This window comes from Syngnathus scovelli, chromosome 21 (genome assembly GCF_024217435.2).
Source record: "Syngnathus scovelli strain Florida chromosome 21, RoL_Ssco_1.2, whole genome shotgun sequence".
Lineage (NCBI taxonomy): Eukaryota > Metazoa > Chordata > Actinopteri > Syngnathiformes > Syngnathidae > Syngnathus > Syngnathus scovelli.
The window spans coordinates 4,162,193-4,188,755 of record NC_090867.1 but is presented as its reverse complement, the minus strand read 5'-3'; the positions used below and the strand labels follow the sequence as shown (position 1 = coordinate 4,188,755).

General features: G+C 46.2%; 4 protein-coding genes across 9 annotated transcripts; 1 reads left to right on the top strand and 3 right to left on the bottom strand.

Moving 5' to 3' along the window:
* The first annotated feature begins 2,427 nt into the window (after positions 1 to 2,427).
* Positions 2,428 to 5,986, top strand: LOC125991523 (peptidyl-prolyl cis-trans isomerase FKBP10). Its single transcript, XM_049759494.2, has 10 exons — positions 2,428 to 2,806; positions 2,990 to 3,135; positions 3,294 to 3,483; positions 3,659 to 3,804; positions 3,954 to 4,143; positions 4,213 to 4,358; positions 4,520 to 4,709; positions 4,812 to 4,954; positions 5,042 to 5,205; positions 5,379 to 5,986. Exons 1-10 carry the CDS (start codon positions 2,613 to 2,615, stop codon positions 5,565 to 5,567), a joined length of 1,698 nt encoding a protein of 565 aa, XP_049615451.1. The 5' UTR covers positions 2,428 to 2,612; the 3' UTR covers positions 5,568 to 5,986.
* LOC125991526 (7-methylguanosine phosphate-specific 5'-nucleotidase-like) lies at positions 5,826 to 10,612 on the bottom strand. 2 transcript variants are annotated; one of them, XM_049759500.2, is made up of 10 exons: positions 10,402 to 10,612; positions 10,230 to 10,304; positions 9,902 to 10,003; positions 8,361 to 8,430; positions 8,234 to 8,280; positions 7,900 to 7,985; positions 7,733 to 7,831; positions 7,501 to 7,663; positions 7,096 to 7,296; positions 5,826 to 7,029 (listed from the first exon to the last, which is right to left on the bottom strand). In XM_049759500.2, exons 1-10 carry the CDS (start codon positions 10,459 to 10,461, stop codon positions 6,907 to 6,909), a joined length of 1,026 nt encoding a protein of 341 aa, XP_049615457.1. In that variant the 5' UTR covers positions 10,462 to 10,612; the 3' UTR covers positions 5,826 to 6,906. The 2 variants fall into 2 exon arrangements, with proteins under 2 accessions (XP_049615457.1, XP_049615458.1); XM_049759501.1 differs by lacking the exons at positions 10,230 to 10,304; positions 10,402 to 10,612 and having other exon boundaries at positions 9,902 to 10,012.
* Positions 10,613 to 10,842: 230 nt separating this feature from the next.
* LOC125991521 (ATP-citrate synthase) lies at positions 10,843 to 20,580 on the bottom strand. Of its 5 annotated transcripts, none has more exons than XM_049759487.2 (30): positions 20,410 to 20,580; positions 19,424 to 19,605; positions 19,134 to 19,256; positions 18,449 to 18,511; positions 18,136 to 18,326; positions 17,973 to 18,052; positions 17,712 to 17,842; positions 17,282 to 17,400; positions 17,074 to 17,210; positions 16,914 to 16,975; positions 16,686 to 16,803; positions 16,405 to 16,559; positions 16,221 to 16,314; positions 16,001 to 16,057; positions 15,703 to 15,732; positions 14,732 to 14,873; positions 14,490 to 14,658; positions 14,320 to 14,424; positions 14,037 to 14,233; positions 13,887 to 13,968; positions 13,649 to 13,759; positions 13,420 to 13,547; positions 13,267 to 13,360; positions 13,045 to 13,199; positions 12,781 to 12,931; positions 12,568 to 12,711; positions 12,339 to 12,452; positions 12,072 to 12,154; positions 11,874 to 11,950; positions 10,843 to 11,795 (listed from the first exon to the last, which is right to left on the bottom strand). In XM_049759487.2, exons 2-30 carry the CDS (start codon positions 19,580 to 19,582, stop codon positions 11,701 to 11,703), a joined length of 3,366 nt encoding a protein of 1,121 aa, XP_049615444.1. In that variant the 5' UTR covers positions 19,583 to 19,605; positions 20,410 to 20,580; the 3' UTR covers positions 10,843 to 11,700. The 5 variants fall into 5 exon arrangements, with proteins under 5 accessions (XP_049615444.1, XP_068505483.1, XP_049615445.1 ...); XM_068649382.1 differs by having other exon boundaries at positions 20,490 to 20,574; XM_049759488.2 differs by lacking the exon at positions 20,410 to 20,580 and adding an exon at positions 19,791 to 20,380.
* Positions 20,581 to 21,242: 662 nt separating this feature from the next.
* Positions 21,243 to 26,529, bottom strand: LOC125991525 (dnaJ homolog subfamily C member 7). Its single transcript, XM_049759497.1, has 14 exons — positions 26,402 to 26,529; positions 25,136 to 25,224; positions 24,889 to 25,013; positions 24,689 to 24,802; positions 24,547 to 24,621; positions 24,366 to 24,484; positions 24,146 to 24,299; positions 23,906 to 24,070; positions 23,740 to 23,831; positions 23,458 to 23,531; positions 23,241 to 23,387; positions 23,004 to 23,159; positions 22,647 to 22,715; positions 21,243 to 21,675 (listed from the first exon to the last, which is right to left on the bottom strand). Exons 1-14 carry the CDS (start codon positions 26,470 to 26,472, stop codon positions 21,638 to 21,640), a joined length of 1,488 nt encoding a protein of 495 aa, XP_049615454.1. The 5' UTR covers positions 26,473 to 26,529; the 3' UTR covers positions 21,243 to 21,637.
* Positions 26,530 to 26,563: the final 34 nt, after the last annotated feature.

The following is a 26,563-nucleotide window of genomic DNA, read 5'->3' as shown; positions in this document are numbered from 1 at the left end:
GGTAAACTGACATGACTTAAACAATAACTTGACTGACCGGGACGTGGAACAAGACAGCAGGACATGACGGCACCAAGACAGGACGACAACACCGAACGACAGCAACCAAAACCAACCAATACTAATGATCCGACAGGGAGAGAGGGGCAGACAGGACTTTTATACACGACAGGTAACGAGAGGCAGGTGGGAACAATCACACTGATCATGGGCACACAGGAGGGGAGGGGCGAGCACACAGACAGAAACCAAGACAGACACATAGTGGAGCAGTTGGGGGCGAGACGTGACAGAACCCCCCCCCACAAGGGACGTCTCCCGACGTCCCAAAAAAAAAAAACTAGGGGAACCGAACCGCGCCGCACTCGGGCGGCGACTTGGGGAACCGAACCGCGCCGCACTCGGGCGGCGACTTGGGGAACCGAACCGCGCCGCACTCGGGCGGCGACTTGGGGAACCGAACCGCACCGCACTCGGGCGGCGACTTGGGGAACCGAACCGCACCGCACCGCACGGCGACTTGGGGAACCGAACCGCACCGCACTCGGGCGGCGACTTGGGGAACCGAACCGCACCGCACTCGGGCGGCGACTTGGGGAACCGAACCGCACCGCACTCGGGCGGCGACTTCGGGGGACAGATCCGCACTCTGGCGGCGACAGATCCGCACTCTGGCGGCGACTGCGGGGACAGATCCGCACTCTGGCGGCGACTGCGGGGACAGATCCGCACTCTGGCGGCGACTGCGGGGACAGAGCCGCACTCTGGCGGCGACTGCGGGGACAGAGCCGCACTCTGGCGGCGACTGCGGGGACAGAGCCGCACTCGGGCGGTGACTGCGGGGACAGAGCCGCACTCGGGCGGTGACTGCGGGGACAGAGCCGCGCTCGGGCGGCGACTTGGGGAACACAACCGCACACGGGCGGCGACTTGGGGAAACAGAAGCGCACTCCGCGGAAACTCGGGGAAACACAACCGCACTGGGGCGGCGACTTGGGAAGTCTGTACCGCGATCGGCGGCCACTCACAAATTCCGTACAGTGATCGGCGACATTCGGAAGGCGGGGCTCTGCGCGGCGGCAAGAGCCATCACGCGCCGCAGCAGTGGGAGTGGAGCCAGGGACGATCGCGGATCCGACGCAGCTGGCTTGGATGTCTGGCAACGCCCGCAGGTCCTGCAACGCTGGGATGGAGCCCGGTGGTGGCCGCGAGTCCGATGGCGCCGGGGGGGCACTCCGATAGCGGCCGCGGGTCCGGCGTCGCGGCAGCGAAGTCCGACGACGGTCGCAGAGGCGATGGTGCCGGGAGGAACTCCGATGGCGGCCGCGGGTCCGGCGTCGCGGGAGCGAAGTCCGATGACGGTCGCGGAGCTGATGGCGCTGGGGGGGAATTCCGATGGCGGCCGTGAGTCCGGCGTCGCTGGAGCAAGATCCGATGGCGGCTGCAAGCCCATGGCGCTGGAACATGCTCGGATGTGGATCGGGCGTCGCAGCGGGAGCTGGTGGTGAAGGGTGGTCCAAGCGCTGGTCGTTTTGGTGGTCGGATCATTCTGTCACGGTTCGGGTGTAGCGCATGGAGCAGGACGACCAAGTGCAGCTTGGACCAGGGTTTATTGAAGCAACTCAAAATACAGACTCGGTAAACTGACATGACTTAAACAATAACTTGACTGACTGACCGAGACGTGGAACAAGAAGACAGCAGCACATGACGGCACCAAGACAGGACGACAACACCGAACGACAGCAACCAAAACCAAAACCAACCAATACCAATGATCCGACAGGGAGAGAGGGGCAGACAGGACTTTTATACACGACAGGTAACGAGAGGCAGGTGGGAACAATCACACTGATCATGGGCACACAGGAGGGGAGGGGCGAGCACACAGACAGAAACCAAGACAGACACATAGTGGAGCAGTTGGGGGCGAGACGTGACAATCTTTCGTTCTTCACATGTCCTGAGTGTTGTTGTTAGTCACCTAAATGTTGAACAGAGGCTGTGATTTACCGAAGTCAAATTCCTTGTTTGGCACGCTCAAACATGGCGAATAAAAAACTCTTGAATCTTGAATCTTGAAGACGGCAGTGCCCCCATTCACTTGAATGTAACCCAGCGCATAATGAACATGTCCATTTGCTTTTTTTTCATTGCTCTTTCTTGAATGTAAATATCTTTTCAATTCAGTTACAATATGGTTCTTAGATCTTAAACATGAGTATTTTACTGTTCATTTGTTTAGTTTAAAATATTATCACAAGCAGAATTGAATAAATATGATGATAATAATGACGATTAAACTACCAAAGCTTTGTTGATTTACTGACGCATCCTAAATTAGTATATAAATTCACTTTATTGTGTGACCGGAAGTTGTTTTGCGGAAGCGCGCTGTTTTCTACGAGTTGCTGTCTTGACTACAGACGCCTCCCCCCCTCTCCCAAAAAATCCGACATTCCTTCCTTGGAATCGCTGCTGGGTTCGAAGCCTGTTGGAGGGTGTCTACGACTGGAGCTCACACATTTGTGCAACAAGGCCTCTATTTGAAATTAACATCCCGTTTATTCTTAACAGTAACAAATATTTTAAAGAGTTCATTTGTCAGGACAATGTTTGCCACTTACATCGCCCCCGTCTTCGTCCTGTTCGTGTGTTTCGTGGGGTGCAACCCCAATCCGCTTGGCGATGTAGTCGTGGACAGACGCTTCATTCCCCCAACTTGCACGCGGCAAGCCCAAGACGGAGATCAGGTTCGGTATCACTACAACGCCACTTTTCTCGACGGAAAAACTTTTGATTCCAGGTAAGAGCATCCGCATTATTCTTTCTTATTGAATTTTCCTTAAAAAGAGTTGCTCTTCAAGTTACAACTTTGTGCGGTAGATGGCGCTGTTGATGCACTTTTCTGCTAAGACTTGACACGTATGATGTCCCCCCCCACCCCACCCCCTCCCCTTCTTCCTCCTCCTCCTCCTCCAACATTTAGCCACCAGCTAGGGGCGGCCAAGGTGGGCCTTCTCGGGGAGGGTCGCTTGATCGCAGGCATAGAGAAAGGGATACTAGGTATGTGCGTCAACGAGCGGCGCAGTATCACCGTCCCTCCGCACTTGGCCTACGGTAGCAGTGGAGCAGGTACTATCAACTAGTATATAGTACTAGTTATATATAAATCAATTAATATAAATATATTTTAAAAATATGTGCTGGTGAGCCTCACTAAATTAGATCGAGAAAAGTTCATAAAACGATTTTGAAAAAAGAAATCAAAATCAGTGACTTCCTGACTGCAGGCGATGTAATCCCTCCGGACACTACGCTGGTCTTTGAGATCCTTCTGCTGGATTTGTGGAACAAAATTGATCTGGTGCACACCAAAACCATCAGCACACCCAAAGACTGCAAGCGCTCGGTGATGAGCAGCGACTTTGTGCGTTACCACTACAACGGCACCCTGCTGGATGGCTCCACCTTCGACTCCAGGTGAAGTCGGCCACCGAGTGGGCGAGAGGGGCTGACACCGTACACACTTTAAAATGTTGGGAATGAGCTTCTCGTTCCAGTCCAAGTGACACTCTTGTGTGCTGTCTGTACTCTGTCACGCAGGGGTGTTGTCTGTTCTGTGTTTGACTTTTTGGCTTGTATGAGCCCCACGCAGCTATGTGCGGAAGCAGACACGTGACTCACTGGTGGGTGAGGGCTGGCTGGTCAAAGGCATGGATGAGGGCCTGCTGGGCATGTGCGTGGGCGAGATCCGCAATATCGTCATCCCGCCTTTCAAAGGCTACGGAGAAAAAGGCTCAGGTAGATGATGATGTTCGGTGTGCACTTGTGCAGCAAGATGATGGACTTGTCCATTGCATGAGAAGGGAATGAGATAAGTCTCAACAATCGTGTTGATCCAAATTTTAGTAAGTAAGATACATGATTAAATTCACGTTCGATTGAATCAGGAGTGGAGGTTCCTCCCCACGCTACTCTGGTGTTTGACGTCCTGCTCGTGGACGTCCACAACCCCAAAGACAACATCACCGTGGAAGAGCAGCAGGTGCCCGAGTTGTGCGAACGCAAGACCGTGGCGGGCGATTACATCCGCTACCACTACAACGGAACCTTCCTCAATGGCGTCACCTTTGACACCAGGTCAGTTCACAGCCTTAGAGCTGCGGCACATAATTATTTAACGTGAAAAACATGCCTCTGTTCCAACAGCTACCAGAGGAACACTACATATAACACGTACATCGGGATGGGCTACGTGATCGCCGGTATGGACCAGGCTTTGCTGGGGGTCTGCATGGGCGAGCGAAGGAGGGTCATCATCCCGCCACACATGGCGTACGGGCAAGGGGGAGCAGGTACCTCGGACCAAATATTGGGTCTTTCGTTTTAGAGATGGTAGCAATCCTCCTGTGACGCCTTAAAAATTTTGACGAGAGGAGATATGTCACCAATATTTCACCCTAAAATTATTTGAGGGAAATCTCCAACTGTAAAACTAAGCTCCATGTTTACCCAGGCGACGTGATCCCGCCGTCCGCCGTGCTGGTCTTCGACATCCACGTCATCGACTTCCACAACCCGAGCGACCAGGTGAATGTGCAGGTCCTCCACCGACCTGAAGCCTGCAACCACACTAGCGAGGTGGACGACCTGGTCCACTACCACTACAACTGCACCCTGGTGGACGGCACGCGCCTCTTCTCTTCGTGAGTTGATGCCACATTTTTGCGGGGTTACAACGTGTCTGTTCACTTTTATTTGTGTATTTTTTAACCAACACAAGCGACAATGATTTGGATTGGGGACAGGCACGATTACGAGAGAATGCAGGACGCGGTGCTGGGTGCGGACAAGGTGATTGACGGGCTGGACAAGGGCTTGCGGGGCATGTGCGAGGGCGAGAGGAGACGGGTCACCATCCCTCCTCACTTGGGCCATGGAGAAAAAGGAGGCGAGTGCGCCCGTTTGATAACTTCTCCGCATAGTTTTCTTTTCTATCAAAAAAAAGAAAATCAAACCAGCCTTCTGTCCGTTTCAGCTCTGGGCGTGCCGGGCAGCGCCGTGCTGGTGTTTGAGATTGAGATGGTAGCCGTGCAGAAGGGCGTGCCGCCCGGTTACCTTTTCGTGTGGCTGCAGGACACACCTGAAGATTTGTTCCAGGCCATGGACGTCAACAAGGACGCAGCTGTACCACAGGAAGAGGTGATGTCACTTTCACGACTTCTTTTTTTAATGGGCGGCCATTTTGACGTACCACCACTTCCTGTAGACTAAAAATGACATCACAATACTGAATGCACCTTACTAGTTTATATTTGTGAAGTGGAAGTGTGAACGCCTGAGTCTCACATAGCTCCTGCGCGGCGTTTCCGCAGTTTGCCGAATTCATCAAGCTGCAGGTGTCGGAGGGCAAAGGTCGCCTAAGGCCCGGGATAGCGGCGGATCAGGTGATCGCCGACATGTTCGCCAATCAGGACCGAAACAAGGACGGCCAAATCACAGCCGAAGAGCTCAAATTGAAGGTGGATGAGGACAACGAGCGGGAGCAGCACGACGAGCTGTGATAGGTGGCGCCGCCGCCTTTCCTCTTGTCGTCTCAGGGACACACGTTAAGGGCACACGACAGACTTTTTTGTTTGTTTTTTTTGTGTGTGTCTTCTTCTGTGTTGACAGGCTTTTTGTTTCAGAAGAAAACAAGCACCGTAAAAGTTACATGATTTGAAATATCCTTTTTCAGACGCATTAAAAGTCAAACCATTCGAATGGAATTGATTTTCAACATAACGGCCCCACAATCAATAAGGTTGCACTAAGAAAACTGCTTTTATCTTCATGTACAAAACCTTTGTTTTTTTAATTTGGTGGTGCATATTTTGAGATTATGAACATGAGATTACAATTGTGCCTTAATGCTCAGTTTTTCATATATTTTTTAAATACAAATGTAATTCAAGTTTGCAATAAATAAAATGGGAACAGCTAATTCTATAAGTGGAGTGTATTGGAGCATCTACCACTCTATTAGGTACACCTTCACTGTCTCCTGGCAATTTGACACTTGAGGGTTGAATGTTGCACAATGACAGATCCATTTGATTCAGTTCTATTCAAATGTGAATTCCCATTCAACTTTCTTCTCCAATTACTGCCTGATTTGGAATTCACTTTATTATTCCTAATATGATTTGATGTTTTTATTGAACTTTCCATTCCCAATAGCTGACTACTTCTGATTCAATTTCACATTCAGGTAATTCATTTTTTATTGCTACCAGATTCTCACTTGGTGTAAAATACATCAGCTGGAGTCGATGCATCAGTGACGGTGAGGGTGTACCTGATTTGTCCAGCAAAATTGGAAGCCAAAAGGTAGCGGACAACTGAGTTAGAAACTCTCAAGTTAATGGCCCGTCGAGAGGTCAACAACACGAAAATGACTAGTCAAAACATAGCACCGGTGGATGCTTGTACAGTATCAGTGATGTATAACTCATATGAGCTTCAGGAACAAAATCCTATTTTAGATATATTTTACCCTTGCTGACATTACATGTGTAGCCACAATTTAAATATAACATATATTGCATATCCAGAAAGTGCTTTCAACTTTTCCACATTTTGTTATATTGCAGCCATATTCCAAAAATGGATGCTTTTTCTCAAAATTCAATTCCACTTCATCACAACTGTGAACATAATGTAAAACATTTCCAAAATTATATATTCACAGTACTTGTCAAAAAGCGTAAAATGGAGACCAAGTTCATCATGTTCCCAGGCTATAACAATAAAATGTGGAAAACGTCAAACGCTATCAATACAGATGCAATTTCTGTCACCGTGGTAACGCAAGATTTCCATAAAAGGTGCAAACGTGGTTTGAGCTCCCATCTCACATCAGCTTCAATTATCGTCTCCTGATGACATCACAAACCTGAGGATGGCGTTGGGGACGTCCATCGTGTCGTCCGGGGCCAGCACGACGATGTCAAAAGAGTTGACGTACGACTCCCTCCTTGCATCCACCTAAGAAACATGCAATATATTTTTTCACATTTTCTTTTACATGTTTTATATTGGTGATGTTCTCACCTGGTCGTTAAGGAAACCCACGGTGAGGAGGTGGCGAGGCTCCGGCACGCCGGCCGCCATGTTGAGGTCACCCAGGGAGTCTCCCAGCAGCAGCACGCTGCGGCGGCCCTGTAGTTCGGGGAAGCGGGCAACGTGTGACAAAGCGCTCTCGCGCTTGTTAAACGTGTGGATCAGGTCACCCTTGAAGGCCCGCAGGACACCCTGGAGGAGATTGTGGTGTCAAAGTGTGCTCATCCTTGCTACATTATATTCAGCGAATGTGTATTATGTGATATTATTGCACATTCCATGTCACAATCTTGGGAGTATTTTTGCATTGAAGAAATGATACTTTTATTCCATTACACTGCGCTAACATTTGTGGCTATGCTACCTACCTGCGTCATGCGGTACGTAAAAACTCACGGCATGGTCAAAGTCCATGTAGTTGGCAATGATGTGAATGTTGGGATGAAAGACGCCGTGCTGTCGGATCACTTCCTCTAGCACATCCCCGACACCGCCGGAAAAGATGAGAAGAGGGACGTTGCGATGGGCCAGATGGTCAAAGAACACCTGGTAGCCATCCCTTGAGACACACGTTACATGACATCAACAGGAGCAACTCAAAAAGCGGCAGGGGTCGCTTGCCTTCTACCTGAGTATGGCGGTGTCGGATGTGGACTCCCTGACAGCCGGAGCTAAGAGGTCCTTCCTGATTTTCTGTTCCACTAGCAGATGGTGAGCCTTTGTCCACCTGCCAAACCACAAACAAAGTCATGATTGTAATGATTAGGAATTTTTTAATTGTCATCTATTTCTTACCACTCCACCATGAAGGGCAGCTTCTCTTCAACAGTCCGGCTAACATCAATCTCAATGGGATAATAAGTATGTAACAGCTCCCTCATCTGGAGGCATAAGCAGAATGTCATGTTATTTTTTAAATTAATATTAAATTTAATATATTTTAAATTAAATAGGGAATACAGTATAGATTAAAATCATCACTGTCTAATTATTTCTTTAATATAAAAAAAGAACTTGACAAAAACAATTTAGGGTCAAATAGATTAATTAAAAAAATATATAGAGTGAAGCCCAAAATGCATACCCCTGAAAACACAAACTATAACTCCACATGCAACTACTTAAGTACCTTTTTGCCACAGTCTTCGTCAACCAATAGCCTGTTGTCCAGAATGTCTGCAGGTATTACAAAACAAAGCTTTGAAACAAACTTATGCAGGCTGTTACTGTACAGTAAATACACCAGTATGTCTTACTGTGAGTTGCAGGAACTCTTTTGCCGTTGTGGGCAAATCTGGTCAGTGTCATATCAAAGTCAGAAATAACCTGAAGAGACACAAGTGTTTTTTTTTTTTTTTGTTTGTTTAAAGCAGGGATGTCAAAGTCAAACACACCGAGGGCCAAAAAAACTAATTTGCTACAAGCCGAGGGCCGGACTGGTTCAATGTTTATTAAAATATATCGGAATGATTGCACATAGCCTTTTGAACTAAGACCTAACACAGTGTACATTATTTAATGATTAAATGAATATGGCAATATTTTGTTATGGCTCTGTCAGTAACTTCAAGGGAAAACATTTTCAACAGCCAAACAGCAAAAAATTCAATTGTTTTAAAAACAAAATGTGTTTCTTAATATCAACATAAATGCATAAGTAAAAGTGCATGCATTATAAATTGAAAATGTATTATTGTGCTGCTCTATGATCTACCGATCATTGCTTTCAAATCGTAAAATAAAAAAATAATCAAATCAGTTGTATTCTTTCTCATGGCTCTTATCTGCAATTTTCTCTTGGTCCATTCAACTGAAAAATAAATATAAATAAATAAAATTCAAAAATTTACGGCACACAGACAAAACAATACTTTCTTCAAAGAAAAATCACGTCTTGTAGAAACAAATGTAAAAATGTAACCGAATTAAAAAACGGAAAATACGTTACTGTTCTGTGATGCTCACTTGTCTGAGGCTGAGCCTGATACTTAGAGGTGTCTCATTGTTTGTACAAGTTCATCAATGTTCGGGGTTAGGCTCTGAGGCTCAAAACCCGTTTTTGATCAACTCTCCTTCTGCAAAGGGCCGGGCTGATTTGGCGATCTCTTTTGCCACAATAAAGCTAGCCTTGGCAGCAGCCTCGCTTTGTGATTTAGCATACGTGAACATAGCCTGTCTGGACTTAAGGCCTCGTTTTAATTCTTCCACCTTCTGTAGCTTTTGTTCATATTCCATATTCTTGTCTTGGTCTGTGTGTTTCTTAGACGTTTGATAGTGCCTTCTTAAATTTAATTCTTTCATTACAGCCGCATTTTCTCCACACAGAAGACACACAGGTTTGCCTCTTACCTCCGTAAACATGTACTCTGCCTCCCACCTGGCCTGAAACCCCCTGTTCTCAGCGTCCACCTTACGTTTAGCCATTTTTGAGGAGGGGGGTATCAGAAAGTTGAAGTCTGCTCCGACTACTGATGAATAATGAAGCCGCTTGTGCGAGCTGCAGGGACATCGCGGGCTACCGTTGCATTGTGGGAAATGTAGTGTTGGTGCGTGCAAAACACCAGCGGGCGGCTGTGGCCTACGGGCCGGTTCTAATAGTAATTCAATATCATCCAGGGGGCCATAGATAATCAATTCGCGGGCCAGACCGTAACTTTGACATATGTGGTTTAAAGCAACTTGAACAGTTATTTTTAAGCCAACCAGTGTATGAAGCCCCTCACTGTGGGATAAGCATCAGTTAACCTTCAACTCTACTGATGTATTGCATATTATCCTGCAAGCCTACTAAACTCACATGCAGGCTAGCGGAACCGGCGATTTGCATGGCGTCCAGCGTTTCCTCCACTTGGTGACGCTCCCTCATCAGCACCGAGGTCCTACTCAGCTCTGACATCACCTGAGGCATAGAAAATATTAATTTTAGTTGTAATGCACATTTTTTATGGCAAGCATAAACTCCATGTGCTTCATAATAAAAAGCAAAACGGTAATACAAAATTGCATTGGAAAACTAACAAAGCATACAAGCCTTATCCCCGTCAAAATTCCACACACGACTTAATGGTAACGTAAACCAACAAAAATAAAATTAAAAAGCGGGGACAATACACGTAAATACTCACCTCACGTTTTGTGAGCTGTGGCCATATATCCACCAGAGTTCGCATTGGTGTGCACAGCCATGGAATTTTATACACCTGCAAGGTAATGTGACGAAATTAAGTAACTGTCAGTGTCTAAATGTACATATATTTGACCGAGGTTTGCACACAAACTAGCAGAGTTGGTACTTACCAGTTTTAAAAGCAGCAGAGAGCTGTCAGCAGCGTGTTTACTATTCCTTAGTCCAAACATCGCGTTATCATTAATTATAGAAATTTACTTTGTGTATTTAGACATGTGTCACTTATAAAATGTTTGCATTATACGACAATTTGATTTACGTTTAACCAGTGTAACACTCATTGTATGCCGACTGGTGTGCAGCGTAAAATTGGTTACGGAACGCAATTGTTCCGGGATCACGTGTTCGTGCGTGTCGCCGGTGATTGGTTGGTTGCATTGATAAAAAAAAAGACGCACTTTTATTTGGCATACTTAGCTATACTATTAACTAAAATATATTGAAATATTTGGCTACTTTGGATAAACGATAAAAGTGACAAATAAACGTGTCAGTTTTATTAAATATTGTACTTGCTACACCGGATTGACTACAACACAGGAGCGCAAAAGTAAAACAAAGTCTTTATTAAACTACTCTGACAGCATGTTACAAAACAAACAAAAAGGTATATCTTCACAGTTAAATAAAAGCAACAGAAGGAGTTGTGAGTGGGGAAAATTCAGTGTTATGGCGAGTTTTAAAAAAGATGTTTAGGACTCATTCCCCAAGTTACACTTCAGTTTTTCTTCTTTTTGAGATTACAGTAGTCTTTCTATTCTTCACTTATCGGAGCAATGATTTTTCTTAACTGATCTAAACTGCAGAGTGTGAAATTACCAAGGCATTTAAGGAGTTCTAATGAGCGACATTAAAGTAATGGAGTAGCAGAGCAGTAAGTGTTCATAAAACATTATTGCAAGTCACTAACATTATGCACATATTGAATGTTAACATTCTGCCTAAATACAGGAAAATTGTACTAAATATTAACTACTTGGGCAGTGATTCTTTCAAGTACCACCAGAGTGAGCCCGACTACCGCTTTGTGTATCGCTGAACTAGACCTTAAATGAAGGTAGAAAACATGTGGACCTCACGTTCGAATGAAGGCCTAAACAACCGTTAGAATAAATAAGTTGTCATGATAAACATAAAACAGACAAAGATAGTAAAGGTTACCTGATTCCATGCGGTCCAAATACAGAAGCAATCCAAATCCTGTTTCTTTGTGCTCTGGCCACAACTCAGTTGTTGTCAAAAACAAAATCTAAAAAATATACTTCCCCCTTTCATCCTTTAAAAACTAGACTGAATGCTTCTACTCTGAACTTTCAATCAGGATGTACCGTACTACTACTTCTGCCGACTTTTCCAAAGGCAGAGAGCGAGCGAGAGTAAACATTAGGCGGGTGAGGCGCGCTAGTGTGTCACATGGACATGTGTTCGGGGAGGACGTAGGAGATGTCGTCCCAGGGGTGTCGGTACAAACCCTGCTTGAGCCTTTTCTGGTCCAGGTAGTGACCTGTAAGGACGGCAAAAGCTTTTGAAGTCTCAAAAAAATAAATGAGTTAGGAACACCACTGTGCAGTTTGGTACTCACCGATGAAGCCCATACTTCGGCCAAGGACAAAGATGCCATTTAGCGCGCCGATCTCGACAAACTCGTCAGCCTCGTCTCTGGGAGTCACACGACAAACAATACTTGACATTGTGCACACAAAGCTTCCATTCGGCGTGGACAACTTGTCCACACCATCACGTCACGTCATTCAAGCAGCACTTTACGTTCTGCTCTTACCGAGTGAAGCCGCCACATGTCCTGAGTAGGTCCACGAAGGCGACGCCGATAAACCCGTCGACGTTGAGGATGAGATTGGGTTTCTAGATTCAGATTTAATTATTAATAGATGCAAGTGAGCTAAAAGTTTATTCATTCACTTCAACTACATATGTTATTTTACCAAACACTGACTTCCTGAATTTCACCCCCGGGGGTCAATAAAGTATCTGCCGGTGTCTTTAAAGTGTTCACTAACACAGCTACAAAATTTTGGAGGCAGCCTACCTTTGAGGTGGTGATCTTTTCCACATCTAAGGCGTAGTCGAGCAGCTGACTGGAAGGGAATTGCTGCTTCACAAAGTCCTTCAAAATCTGCACCCGCATGTCTGGGTTGTTGATCTGGAATGCAATATTTCATTTATAATTCTTTAACCTTGAATTTCATCTTTTCATTGAATCTTCTTTTTAATCAAAACATCGTTTTGGAATTATTACTCTTGTCCACGGTACTTACTGATTTGACACGGTGTCCTATGCCCATAATGAGCTTGCCGTCCTTCTTCATCTTGTTGACAAAGTCCATTGGCAGCATGCCGCTGTCGAAGGCTTTGCTGAACTGCTTGGCAGCTGCGTCGAGGGCGCCACCAAAACGGTCCCCCTGGAACGCACGACAACAGTTTCAATCAGGCCGGGCGAGCGACAAAGGGAGCGCGCGACGGGTACTGACGATGGTGAGCAGGCCAGACGTGAGGCTGGAGATGAGGTCTTTGCCGGCTCGCGCGCACACGATGGTGTTGTGCGCGCCGGAGACGGCAGGCCCGTGGTCGGCCGTCACCATCAGGCACATTTCGATGAAGTGGCAGGCGTAGCGAGGCAACCTAAAAGCGAAGAAACAACACTCTTTCGAAAGCTCTGGAAGGACTTACAAATTATCAGCTGTTATCAAATATTTTTTGTTTTTTCTCCCCAGGTCTGCAAAACATCAACCAACCTGCGTTGGAACCAAAGAAGTCCCAGCACTCCTCCTAAACCCATCTCCTCCTTGAAGACCTCCGTGATGGGCATGCCAGCATAGATGAGCTCCTGGCCTCGCTCGTCACAGATACTGGTCATGAAGGAGGCGGGTTTACGGATCAAGCCCAATTCCTGCAGAAAAGGACCATACGGCACTAAAGATCTCAAACCAGGTTAAGAAGTAAGATGAAATTCTTACCCTGGCCCAAGAGTAATCCATCGGTACGGTCGGGGGAGGAACCTCTTGGGCGGGAACAATGGTGCCACTGGCCACCAGTTCATCATAAACTGTCCTATTTTACAAAGAAATATAAGCGAGATTCCAACCTGTAAGGTCTGGAAATTACCTCACCTGATGACATCACCCAGCTCGTCAAAGCTCTTGGGAACGCAAGCTCCGGCGTCCCGCAGCGCTTGGTTTTTGGCCACTGCTGTTTCCGACGCTTGGTTAGCGCATGCACCGGCATGGCCGAACTGGACCTGATGAGGGATGTTATAATTTTTTTAGAAGTAGCTTGCGAGTAGTTCATTGCTCAGCACTCAGCGAAGCAAGTCTGTGTTTGCAAATACATTCAATATACCTCAGATGCAAACATGGTGGCGCAAGTTCCGATACACCAGCACACGACCGGTTTGGTGATCCTGCCCTCCTTGATGCCCTGACAGATCTTGTACTCCTCCGTGCCGCCAATCTAAATGAAGATAGGAAATAGATCTAGCATTACTCATACACAGTAACCCCTCACAGATTTGATTTAAATCAACGGATTATTGCTATTGCGCAACACATACAGAGTAAAATGGTAAATTTCCTCCCACCTCTCCCAGCACCACGATCATTTTAACGCCTGGAGTGTCCTGGTAGCGAAGAACATGGTCCATAAATGTGGAGCCAGGGTACCTAGACAGGGAAGACTTTATGTAAAGGAACTGTCCATGTGACATTGGGTGTCACATTGCTGACCCGACCTGTCTCCTCCGATGGCCACGCCCTCGTAGACGCCGTCGGTTGCACGGGAGACAATGTTGTTGAGCTCGTTGGACATGCCCCCGGAACGCGACACGTAGGCCACGCTGCCGGGCCGGTAGAGCTTGGAGGCCAGGATGTTGTCCAGCATGCCGCCAGTGTTGCCAATTTTGAAACAGCCCGGCTTAATTCCACCAACCTAGACAGAGATCCAAATAAATTTTCACCACTTCCTGCCTTAGGAAGTACTTCATCGATCATTAGCAGACGACTAATGTTGACTACCGTCGCGGGCCCAATGATGGTGACGCCTTTCTCGTCAGCCATCTTGATCAGCTTCCTGGTTAGCGCTTCTGGGATGCCCTCTGCGATGATGGCGATGGTGTGAATCTGATCGCGGCAAACAGGATATCGATTGATGCGTGCCGCTTGACGGTCGCGCTCAGCAAACAAACCTGTGGGTGCTGCATAGCCTCCACTGTGCTGTCGAAGGCCGAGCGCAGCGACGCAAAGCTGATCATCACGTCCACCTCGGGGTGCTTCTTCATGGCGTCGCTCATGCTTTTGTACACTGGAACCAGGATCTCCTTGTGCCCCCAGTAGAACTTCTGCTTGTGATCGCCGCTGTCCGGTCAATAGGCACTCATTTTAGTGGAATCGCGTTGACCTATTGTGAATTCATTTGTGAGAAACGCACGTAAAGGGGTAAACCATAGCGGCCACTGAGGGTTGGTCGCGGGAGCACACGTAGTCGAAGTCCAGCATCCCTTGCACGGCTCGCGTCTGCATGCCCCAAACCATGGTCTTGGTGTGCTTACTGAAGAGCGTTGTGGCTTTGGCTGAAAAGCACAAGAGTTTTTTTTTTTTTTTTCAAAAGTCAGTGAGGATGAAGATTTAATAAGAGGCTCTGATTAGCAACCACAACACAACACAAAGGAAAGTCACTCTGCAAAATGTTTGGAGATACGGGAGGCGGAAAAAAATAATCACAAGAGACACACAGCAGATGAAAATAGAAGCTCATTAAGCACACTAGGTGAATATCAGCATAAATAAATCCTATTTAATGAACTTACATTTTATTATTGTGTCTATCCTCTATTATTGCAACATAAAACGTATCAATGCAAACTGTCACTGAATCACAGCATGGGATTAAAAATCACTTTGTAACAATAGCAACAACAAACACTTACACAACCCGCCCGCTTCCCTCACGTTACCTGTGTGGCAACATTTTGCCTTCCGCCCAACGACATTACACGGACATTAACAATATGCAATGAATTGAATTTCCCATCCAGCAAACATAGTGAAGCAGCATTTAGCTGTTAGGCTGCACACAAATTGAATAAGCTGGCGACAAAAGTGAAGTCAGCCCCTTAGTAAATACTTGTAAGTGAATTTTCAATTGTGAAGAATATGGAGTCACCTGGTGGATGAAATGCCACCTTGCCTTCAACTTACAAAACTAGTATATCACAATATGCACACGTAAATAAATGCTATAATCGGCATTTCTGTTGACTATGATGTATTAGCAGTCCGCTGTGTTAAATGCAAAGCGACACCAATAAGAGGAGGAGGCTGAGGACAAAAAAAACAAAACAAGGCAGGCAGGGGGAAAGGCAGAAGGAACACCAAGTGGATTGTCGCACCCTTTCATACCTCCGCCGAAGCCTGATGAGGCCTGCGCTTCTGTGAGCCCAACAATAAAAACGAGTACGGGCACACAGAAAAAACAGAAAACAATGAGTGCATCTTGTTTGACTATTTTCTCAAAAATCGAAAGCAGATGTGAGAGCATGCGAAGCTCAGCGTGGCTGGACAGTTCCAATGAGGGGGGTTGGGCTAGTCTTAAAAATATTATCGGCAGATATAAAACGCAATCGAAACACCGAGGTGAAGTGGAGCGCATGTGCGGAATAGCGCAGTGCGGATGTGGCTGGGCGCGCCCACAACTTACCTTTCCAATCACCTGTGACCACATTCTTCAGAGGCCACAGTAATGAATGAAGAGGGTCTTAGAGAAACAAGCCCGGGGGGGAAAAAAAAGATGAGGGTGAGTGGACAGTTTGTGCAGCACGCACGCACACACAAAAACGAACAATGGAAGAAAGAAATCAGGAAAGGGAAGAAAGAAGCAGACATGAGAGGCGGACGAGATGTGAGCGCTGTTAATATACCTGCCGGGAGACCCGCTTTGGACTTTTTGCTCGGAGTGACGTCATCGCACGGCTTGGCTTCCGAGAAGGAGGCCGTCCTTGTAGCAGCTGGAGTCTGAGGCGCCAGAGTAAAGACATGCTGCCGCTTGAGACACAACTAACGCTCGCTGACCCTCAACTTCCCCTTTGAGCGTGTTCAAAATACCATCACGTTGTTGCTTGAATTGAGCAGGAAGTTGGCGGTGTGGGCGTCCATTGGTGGCTGGTTGGGGATGGGTTTGTAACCTAGCGCCATGCCCACGATGGCCGTCATGTGCGTCTCTGTGCCAAAAACGTGGATAGGAATACCTGTGGTCTTCCCTAGAGGACACAAACCCCAAAACAAAAAAAACAAAAAGTGGCTTTTAGAGGACTTACGACTTACAATTTTACATCATTTTCCAAAAGCTCCCTTGGTAGTAAGGAGAGTATGTGTGTGGGGCTTACCGACTTCCCCCATGACCCTGAGACCCTCCTGGTAGTTAGGACCACCTCTTCGAACAAAGATGGTGACCTCGTTCTCCTTGAGAGGACCCTGGTTGTCCTTGATGGCCCTGACGATACCCTGAGGAAGCAAAAAAATAAGCTCAGAAACCCTGGTCGAAATCTCAGCCATGTGTTATCGCAAGGATCTCTTTGTAAGGGGAGAATTTTGTGTGATATGATATCATTCACCTTGAATGTGGCTGCTACATTTGTGAAGTTGGCAATACTTCCTCCGATGATCAGGACCTTTCCTGCGGGGGAAACACAAGAGGAAGGTGGCGACTTGAAACTCGACTCCGGCGTCACATTTTCGGCCAGTGAGTCTATTACTGGCTCCACGCACACACACCTTGAGGGTGCTTCTCACGGGTCATGAGCGAGAGGATAGTTTTGGCATAGTCGTATGTCTGCTGCTCGCTGGGCGCGCCGGAGTACTCGCCGTAGTTGGCCAGTTCGTCTACGCCGCCCAGGTCGCAGATGGTGTCGCTGCTCGGGCAAGACAGAGATTTCCGTCAAGTGCAGTGTGGTAATTTTGCAAAGACAAAACATTTATTCACCTATATACGACAGAAGCTCCGCCCCCTGCCACCATGGTCCAGATCCTGCCACGAGGGTTCAATAACGTCAGCTTGAGACTGGCACCGCTCTTGGCATCAAGATCAGCTATGTAGGCTTCCTACAAGACAAGCCACATTCAAACATTCCAAATCAAACGATTAACTGTGCAAAGATCGCACTTTTTCATTGAAGATTTAATCCAGAGAATATATCTGACAGTACAACAAGTTTGCCCGGTCTTTTTATAATGATGTGGCTTTGTTCAATGTGTACAGTAGGATCAAGTAGTTGACCTAGGCTAAGGTTATTTTCGGTCACTCAAATGCTAGAGCTCCTTTGGCATGGATGGTTGAAAAAACACACCAACGCCGTAACAGCCAACATATAATGGACAAAAGAAAAAAAAAATTCTGTCCTTCACATGCTTACCTCGGGATAAGCTTCCCTGCCGAAAGGCGGCGGGAATTCCACGTCGCCCCACTTGGCCTTGCAGATGTAATCAGCAGTGGCGTCGATCTTAGCCGCCACGTCGAGGACGTAAACGCCATCCTGGGTGACGACTGGTGCGCAAGATGATTCGATTCACTCACATGATTACAACATGGGATTTAAATATGCAGCAAGCAATTTTCTTCCTTTTTGGCGGGGCATTAGTGAAAACCCACGTGAAGGCCTGCTCGAGATAATTACCCAAAGGGTTGATCTCCAGGTATGTGAAGTACAGCTCCTCATAGAGGTTGAAGAGACCCACTATAAAGTTGGCCAGGATTCTACAAGGAGAACATCAGATTCAAAATGAGCCTCTAAATGAAAGATGGAGCACAGAAATCTCCAGCGGAGCATCAATACGTACTCTTTCTTCTCATCGGATACGTGCGTGAGCAGCTGCTTGGTCACTTGATCCTGGCCGAGCTTGTCGTCCACGGCGACCATTAGCCGCTGGGCTTTGGCGTCCACGTCGCCCACCTCCACGCCACCTTGGTGGTGGAAGAGTAGGTGGTCGCCCTCACGCGTGGCATACACGCACATGTAAAACTCCTCCTCCTGCAGCAAACAAAGAGGATGCACAGGCTTTTTTTCCCACTATGCTCATGCGACCCAACGGCACAAAAATGTCACTCCATTTAAAATCTGGACTGTCAAAACGATGGGTGCGATTGAATTACCTGCTTGTGCGGGACAAAAGGCTCGATGAGGAATTTCTTCAGCACGCCCTTTGCCTTGCCCACCTATTGAAAACAAACACTTCATATCACAAATCACTAAGTTGGTTTAACCTTGACGTGCGACAAAACAAAAAACGCGCCCTCCACGTGTCAACGTGTCAACGTGTCAAGGACAGAGATGCTTTCTCCCACACTGCACCAATGCAGCCGAGCATGTTTGCATGTATGAAGGACAAGAATAGACCACCCTCGCCTCCTCCACTCACATTACATAACATGCGACCTCGTATATGCACACTCATGACTGTGGCGGAAAACAAATGTACCGCTACGTATATGGACAAGAGGAAACATGTGACATAAGAAACAAAAAACATGTGACAGCAAATTTTCCTTGCACGGACAAAAACAAACTTGATGCGTCTCTACTACTCTCAACCCCAAGGCGTGCGCAACAAAATACTTGTTCTACACAATATTGCAACAAAGCGTAATGTCCTTCTCTATGATGAATGAGGTCAATAATGGACTGGAGGCATCAGAAAATTAACAAGTCGCTCCGACTTTTATCTCAGAATGAGAAGCTGGCATTAGCCAAAGTCCCTTCAGATGACTTTGAAGAACTGGGTCTTGATGTCAACTGAAAAACATGGAAGGGAACTGAGGAAGGCTGAAGTCTACTCACGGTGGTTTCTTTCATGAGGCGGCTTTTGAGCCACTCCTGAACGCCTGATAGGTCCAAGTTTAGTCCAACCAGTCCCAGCTTCCCGCGCCGCTTGATCAGCTGATCCGGCTTCACCACCAGTTTCTGTGGAGTGAGACGGATGATGGCAAACCAAAACCAGAGTGCATCTCTTAAAATATTTGGAAATACGGAGCAAATTTTGCCCACCTGTACGGCCTCATGTTGAAATTTCACGCAACAATTCAATATTCTGAACTTTTTGTGAGTAAATTGAACGTGACCTTTCTTACCTCAGTTAGCAGCCAAGGGTGCTCCTGTGTCAGGCGAGCCCAGTCGGTCTCGGCGGTAACACTGGCATAGCGGAAGCGATTCTGCACGGCCGACGAGGTGCAGATGTATTTGAACAAGAAGTCCTTGGCGGTCTGTTCCGAGATGGCCTTCGCCGACATGGCAGCGGTGGATCACACAGGACCTTTTGGGAGATAACGGATTCTCCTTTAAATCATCAAGCATGGACTGTCCCAAACTTTATTAAGTCAAGTCGCAAACATACACAAAATTCAAAAGTAAACACTGTACATTGAAACAATGACGATATCACTACTACTACTACCTTTACAAACAGTGGCCTGACATTCCAGTTTTCAGCATTTGTACCTGCATGCAGTCAGACCTGCTCAGCCTCTGTCCAACTTCCTCAAGTGTTTCAACTTGGATTGGGAGGAAGTGCAGCAGACTGACGGCCCGCGAAACTTGTCTGCAGAACTGTCGCAACTGGTCTCGGACCAAGTTTTACAAGCATGACAAACAAACACAGCCTGATAAGACTGATTTCAATATTTGACTACGGATAAGATTTTTGCCACTGAATGCAATCACTGAGCTACTTATTAATATAGGCAATCTATAGAAAGTGTGAGCATGACCCAATTATCATGGGCCCCGTCCCTCAGTTTGGGAACCCTTGAAGCAGACGCATACAGCGTGCACAGATTGCCTCAAGTTAGCATCTTTCTATAATTTCAATCAAATGTATATGATGAACAAATCTTAGGTAATTGCGCCTTTATGCTAGAAAGGCAACGCCTATGAAAGACGTTTTGAAAGCGATCTTTCTTTGTAGCTGTAGTAAAATTACATTAATCATACAGCGCATCCCTTACGTCACGCGCGCGGACGGCCGTCCGCTAACCTCGAGCTGTCACTAAAGCTAACAAGCTAACATCGAGCAGCTAAAATGACGTGATTCCAAAACCTTCGGCGTGCACACGCTTACCTCGACGACTTGCTCAGCCTGTTTTCCCGAGTTACAACGAAGCCACCCGTTGGGGAACCAACACGGCTTGAAAAACTCGCCTTCTTGTACTCGTCGCCTGCCAGCAAGTCGTGGCCAAACTCACCCGTCGCCTCACCATAATCTGGCGAGTTGAGTTCGGCTTCACGCGGTTTCCTGATTGGGTTGACTCCGGTCACGTGGACTCGCCGGGAACGCCCACACCGTCTCGCTGGACATGCTGAAAACAAATGAAAGGGTGACGTCATAAACGACAACCTTGTCATGGAGATTTTAGTGTGATTTTAATGATTTAAAGTATTAATGCGATTGGGTTTGTTAATATGAGGTATCACGTTGATTGTAAATATCCAATTTACAACCATCTAATTAAAGATGAGCCTTTATAAAAATTAAAAAAACATGGCCCGTGAGCAAAGCACCAAAGCAATCAGAAATATTTCAGTTTTTTGTGGGCCTTTGAACTGATGAAATAAAGAGAGTAAGGAACCTTCCATTTAACTCAACTCATAGCTTCATACATTTATGCCATGAGACTTTACAAGAAGAATTTACAAGGTAAAAAGGTAGCCCACTATGGTATAACTCACTTGCAACCAACTGTTGGGCAACACGGTCGCATCACTTCCTTCTGGTATGGAAACACTTAAAAAAAATAAAATAATGAGTGCTCGGGTAGAGTTCATTACCTAAAGAGGAACATCAGAAAACATGTTAGGCACCCCAACCGTTGCCCAAAAATACTTCTGCAAATGCAAACTTCAGTGTTTTTCAAAGAGCAATAAATATAAATTGACCACAAAGAAGACTAAAAGTAGAGGGAGGGAAAAGAAACATTTATGAACTTTACATTCATGTGAAATATACATTGCAGCAAGATGAAGAAGGAGAGGAAGAAGCCTGACTAGAGATGAGACAATTTGTTAGGGTGTCCTGAGGTCTAATATTGACAACTCATCCCAAGAGGACAAATAGAAGAACAAAAATAACGACTTAATATCTAAAACCAATCAAATGTGATTATTTCCAGGAGCACAACGTAGGAATCAGTTGAAATAGCAGCATGATCCGATGGCTTGAATGAACTGCATGGTTTTAATTTTGTTATCACTTGAACTGAATTCAAAAGTCTTGAAGAACGGGTGAGTTTTCAGCTGACTGTGGATCCATCTTGAGGTTGCACACTAAAGAGCTGCATTATTCAGTCCTGTTAGCCAAACTGAAAGAACATATTTCCAGGTGCAGAACCTGAGGGAGAAGCATAAGGAAAAAAGGGTTAGTTTGGAAACTTCAGTTAAAATGTAGAGAACACACAAAGAAATATGAAAGACAAAAACATTTTACTATAACATTAAAGTTTTAGGAAGAAAGAACATTCTCTTTAAAAAAAAAATCTAATTTGTGTCAGTTTTATTTTATTCTTATAATTATACAATTTTGTTCTTTAAAAATATCATATTATTATGAATATACATAAAACAATTATATAATTTTGTTCTTTACAAAACTCTAGGAAACAATTACCGTATTTGCCGGTGTATAAGTTGACCCCCTAAAATTCGACGGAAATTTACGATTTTATGATATATCCTTTGTATAAGTCGAGCTCAATTGTTGCATTATATTAAACTTCAAAATTCAATATGCGAAATTTATTGATGAAATGTGTTCAAATTCCGGGAGGCCGTGCGCATGCGGCTGTTTATAAGCACCGCAGAGGAGATCGCGGAGCCTCATTCGACTTCCAGCGGCCGGCGAGCTCGCGCACGCTGCCCAGCACCAACGGGAGGCCGGAAATAGCTCCAAGCCGAGCGGATCGGCGCTTTATAAGCACCGCGGAGGAGATCGCGGAGCATCATTCGACTTCCAGCGGCCGGCGAGCTCGCGCACCCGCCCGGCACATCCGGGAGGCCATGCGCACGCGCCAAGTGGCCGAAAATAGCCCCCCCCGAGCGGATCGGCTGTTTATAAGCACCGCGGAGGAGATCGCGGAGCCTCATTCGACTTCCAGCGGGCCGCGCACACGCGGACGCCGCCCGGTTCAAATTTTCTAAGTGCAACGCACAATGAGATGCATGAGAAACGGCCTTGGTTACCATCACATTTGAAGCGATGAATACGAAGTTAAATTTTATGACTCGGTGTATAAGTCGAGGTCGATTTTTTTCGGTCGAGTTTGGATCGAAAAAGTTCGACCAATACACCGGCAAATACGGTACCTGCATTGGACTCAAAGGTAAATCCTTGACCACCGAAGAAAGCCCTGAAGATGTTGTTTGCATCGACGTCTAAACAGCAAAACAAAATGAATAAAAAGCATTATTAGAATTTTAGCATTTAAACTGGGAGGAGACCAATGTCTAAACATGTTTACAAACAACACATTCTGAGAGGTAAAAATAATATTTAACAAAAAGTATATATAAAAAAAAAATATTTTTTGATTAGCAAGTAGAAGAAAAAAGGACTACATTGACCTTGAAAATCCAAGATGACATGTAGCACCATCTAGTGGTTATGTTTGAAAAGAATCACAGCATAGCTCTAAAATGGGACAAGACGAACAGTTCATTTACCTCCGCCGTCGAAAGTTCCGTCGTCACCGAGGTCGTGCCCGTTGTCGTATCGGGTCTTCTTTTTAGGGTCGGACAAAACGGTGAAGGCCTCGCCCACTTCTTTGAATTTCTTCTCCTCTTCCTTTTGCACCTCGGGGGCGGCCGCACTGTGGCGGTCTGACACACGCGGAGAGAAGGCAGCTACTTAAACAACGTACCACCCCCACCGGTTTACCGAAGGGGATACGTTTCCCATACCTGGGTGGTGCATCATGGCCCGTTTGCGGTAAGCTTTTTTTATCTCGTCGTCGGTGGCGTTCTTGCCCACTCCCAGGACCTTGTAGTAATCTTTCCTCTTGCTCTTCTTCAGCTCCAACTTGGCCGTCTTCAGCAGATGCTTGTGGTCTGAAGGCCGACAGGTCGTTTTAGTGACGGGCCCCACCGGTCATTCAGTAAATGAGGCACAAAGTTTTACCTGACGTTTTTTCAGTCTGGTATACTTTATCGTAGTCTCGGACAGCCTCTTCGTACTGCTCTGTGTGCATGTAGCTGAAGTCGGGCAGAAACAATTGGAAAATGCAATCACGTTTGGAGAATTAAGTCTGTTTAAGGTAGAAAAAAAAAATATCTTACACGATGTCTTATTTTTTTTGTTGCAAAAACTAGAGATGTCCGATCAGATTTTTTTTTTTTGCACCCAAGTCAGAGTCATTTTTGCCGAGAGGCAATTTTGCACAATCCATTTTGTCCTACGTACCACTGCGCTCTCCTCAAGTAGGCCTTGATGTAAGTGTCGTCCAGCTTGATGGCACTGGTGCAGTCTTCGATGGCCTGACTGGGTTTATTCATCTATAATGGAGCAGCAAGTGAGCGAGGACAAAATTGCATTTCACCACTGTGAGACGGTGATCTTCTAATGTCACCTTGGCTCCTGCTGCGGCTCTGTTGCAGTAGAGTTTGGCGTTGGTCTTGATGTTGTTGGGATCTATCCTGAGGGCTTCGCTATACAGCTGATAGGCAGCTTCATAGCTGTGGTTCTTAAATGTCAGATTTCCCTCCTCTTTCTTGGCTTTCAAGGCTTTGGCATTCTGAAAGACACACTCGTTTTAATTCTGCGCTCAAAATCACAAGGCGTTTTGGACAACAACGAAACAAAAACCCACTCTGCAGGCGAGCCGGGCTTTCTCATGGTCGGGCGCCATGCGCAGAGCCTGCACGAAGAACTGCACGGCCTTATCGATGCAGTCCTCATAGTAAAGACACAAGCCTCGCACGTAAAGCGCGTCTGCGTTCGTGGAGTCCATCCTCAAGATATCACTGCAGTAAAGCAAACGGAAAGATGGTATTCGACGTACGGAATTTGCCAAGATGGATGTCTTATACCTGGCGACGGACTGAGCCTCCGGGTAGCGTCCCAGCAGAGCCAAACATTCTGCCTTGAGGATTTTGAAGCGATGACAGGCGGACGCCAAAGCCAAGGCCCGGTCCATACAATACACCACCTGGTTGGATAATTTTGATCAGTCACAACATATTGCAACAACTGTTGTGTTGTCGTTATGACCTTTCTGAAGTCTCGCTTTTCAAAGCCAAAATCTGCCAGGCGCTCAAACTCCAGCAGAGTTTCTGCATTCTTGTTCTGGAACGAGAGAAGGACAGGTGTAAGAGCTGCCTCGAACTAAAAAAAAATGTATATGTGATCTCACCTCTTGTTGTGCCTCTCTATTACTGGGCTCCAGATCCAGAACCTTCTGGAAGCAGCGTGCGGCAGCCATGGCGTTGCCCAGAGACAGGTGGCACTTGCCCTCGCGTAAATGACCCTTGCGGGGGGGAAGAAAGGCCACCTCGTGAAATAATACCCACAGTTGTGATTGGGAGCAGGAGAAGTGTGATGTGTTAAACTCACTTTCATGAAGCAGTCATCCAAGCGCACGGCCTGCTGGGAATCTTCCAGCGCTTCCCGGAAGCGGCAGAGCATCATGAGGGTGGCCGCCCTGTTGCCGTAATAGCTGGCGTTTTTGGGACATGCGTCTAGAGGGAAGACAAAACAGAATTAGTCAGGTGACACCTTTACATTCAATAACATGACAAGGTGTCTCTTCATATCTACATTTGATGTTAAAATTCTCCCTCCCAGTGCTTTGTCACCTTACCAATCGCCTTGGTGTAGAAATTGAAGGCTTCCGAGTAGTCTTTCTTGCTGTAGAACGCATTGCCTTGCTCTTTGAAGCCTTCAGCCTGACTGTAAGGGGAAACGGAAGCACAAGATCAAGGTGGAGGTTCTGAGCGTTTCACAACCACAAGAATATTGATCGCAAATTCAAGAGTACCGCTCTCTAAATTTAGAAGGGCTGACACTTACTTCCTGCAATCCTGTCACGGGGAGTGAAGTGTTAAGTGGCAACGATGTGGACTGACACCATGCAGGAACTACCTGCTGTGCTACTGCCAAAAATATCACATTACAGTGCAACCTGCATGAAGTTGGCCCCCCCAACCTCGCAAAATTTAAGGAAAATAGTCCGATTCGTTTGTGCTTCGTTTGTGCCGGTTTGTGCAGCAAAAATCATCGTTTGTGCTGCTATGGTTTTTTAGTTATGAACGATGTGCAATAACCAGCACAAACGGACGGTACCACTTTGGGTCCATTTGGGGGGAAAGGGGGGGCTGGGTGAACTCTGGATGACCTATAAAATAATCGTTCATAACTAAAAAACCATAGCAGCACAAACGATGATTTTTGCTGCACAAACCGGCACAAACGAATCAGACTATTTTCCTTAACTTTTGCGAGGTTGGGGGGGCCAACTTCACGCAGGTTACAGTGCACCCTCCCACTCAATCACTCGGGAACTAACCTACTTAAAAATGCTTGTTAATGCTTAAACTGGGGAAAGAAGGCTAGCTCAATGATACCACATAATAGATAAGCTAACCAACCAAACTAGCATCAATGTCACTGTAGTTATAACTCGGGAACCGAAAGATATTGATTTTGATGAGGCAGATGCCCCTAATATAACCCTTTAAGCAACGGATTAATAAATAAAAACGGTACATCAATGTAAAACATGTCACAATTACTGCACAAATAATTTTGAATTATCAGCGTTTGTAGGTTAAACGTGTAGGGGATTTTCCTGACTGATTTGAAGGGTTACTTTGTAGGGTCAACAGTCACTTTTGAATTAGTCAGTGTAATTTTAAATTAAGTATTTAAAATAACAATTCAATGCTGCTTTTATCGTTTCCCAATTATGTGCCAACCGCGAACACGGGTCACGTTAGCTTGGTTAGCTTAGAAGATAGCACAGTTGTGCCGGAAAGACGCCTAACAAGCTAATATTTCGAACTCGAATTTTTCTCGACGCGATTATTTTTGGGGAAGTGCCGTTAAGTCAAATCATTTCACATCTTACCGTTCTAATTCGCCCGCATTGTGAAGCTGAGCTTCAGCATCCACCGGCACGTCGATGTCAACAGCAGCCATTTTTTTTTCTAGAAAGGACGACCGCGTCGTGACGTCATTTGCAAGTGACGGCCGCTTATTTAAAAATTATTTTTATGAATGTATTTTTTTG

What these genes read in the sequence shown, in the direction of transcription:
- LOC125991523 (XM_049759494.2), top strand. Translation starts at nt 2,613, where the DNA reads ATGTTTGCCACTTACATCGCCCCCGTCTTCGTCCTGTTCGTGTGTTTC. An exon ending in GGCTCCACCTTCGACTCCAG is followed by an intron (nt 3,484 to 3,658) that starts GTGAAGTCGGCC and finishes AGCCCCACGCAG; the next exon opens with CTATGTGCGGAAGCAGACAC. An exon ending in GGCGTCACCTTTGACACCAG is followed by an intron (nt 4,144 to 4,212) that starts GTCAGTTCACAG and finishes CTGTTCCAACAG; the next exon opens with CTACCAGAGGAACACTACAT.
- LOC125991526 (XM_049759500.2), bottom strand. Translation starts at nt 10,461, where the DNA reads ATGTTTGGACTAAGGAATAGTAAACACGCTGCTGACAGCTCTCTGCTG. An exon ending in ACATGGACTTTGACCATGCC is followed by an intron (nt 7,297 to 7,500) that starts GTGAGTTTTTAC and finishes AATCTCCTCCAG; the next exon opens with GGTGTCCTGCGGGCCTTCAA. An exon ending in TGGGTTTCCTTAACGACCAG is followed by an intron (nt 7,030 to 7,095) that starts GTGAGAACATCA and finishes CATGTTTCTTAG; the next exon opens with GTGGATGCAAGGAGGGAGTC.
- LOC125991521 (XM_049759487.2), bottom strand. Translation starts at nt 19,582, where the DNA reads ATGTCGGCGAAGGCCATCTCGGAACAGACCGCCAAGGACTTCTTGTTC. An exon ending in GCAGGGAAGCTTATCCCGAG is followed by an intron (nt 17,401 to 17,711) that starts GTAAGCATGTGA and finishes CTTGTCTTGTAG; the next exon opens with GAAGCCTACATAGCTGATCT. An exon ending in GGTCACAGGTGATTGGAAAG is followed by an intron (nt 15,733 to 16,000) that starts GTAAGTTGTGGG and finishes TTGGGCTCACAG; the next exon opens with AAGCGCAGGCCTCATCAGGC.
- LOC125991525 (XM_049759497.1), bottom strand. Translation starts at nt 26,472, where the DNA reads ATGGCTGCTGTTGACATCGACGTGCCGGTGGATGCTGAAGCTCAGCTT. An exon ending in CGGAACTTTCGACGGCGGAG is followed by an intron (nt 22,716 to 23,003) that starts GTAAATGAACTG and finishes TTTGCTGTTTAG; the next exon opens with ACGTCGATGCAAACAACATC. An exon ending in TACCTTTGAGTCCAATGCAG is followed by an intron (nt 21,676 to 22,646) that starts GTACCGTATTTG and finishes CTTCTCCCTCAG; the next exon opens with GTTCTGCACCTGGAAATATG.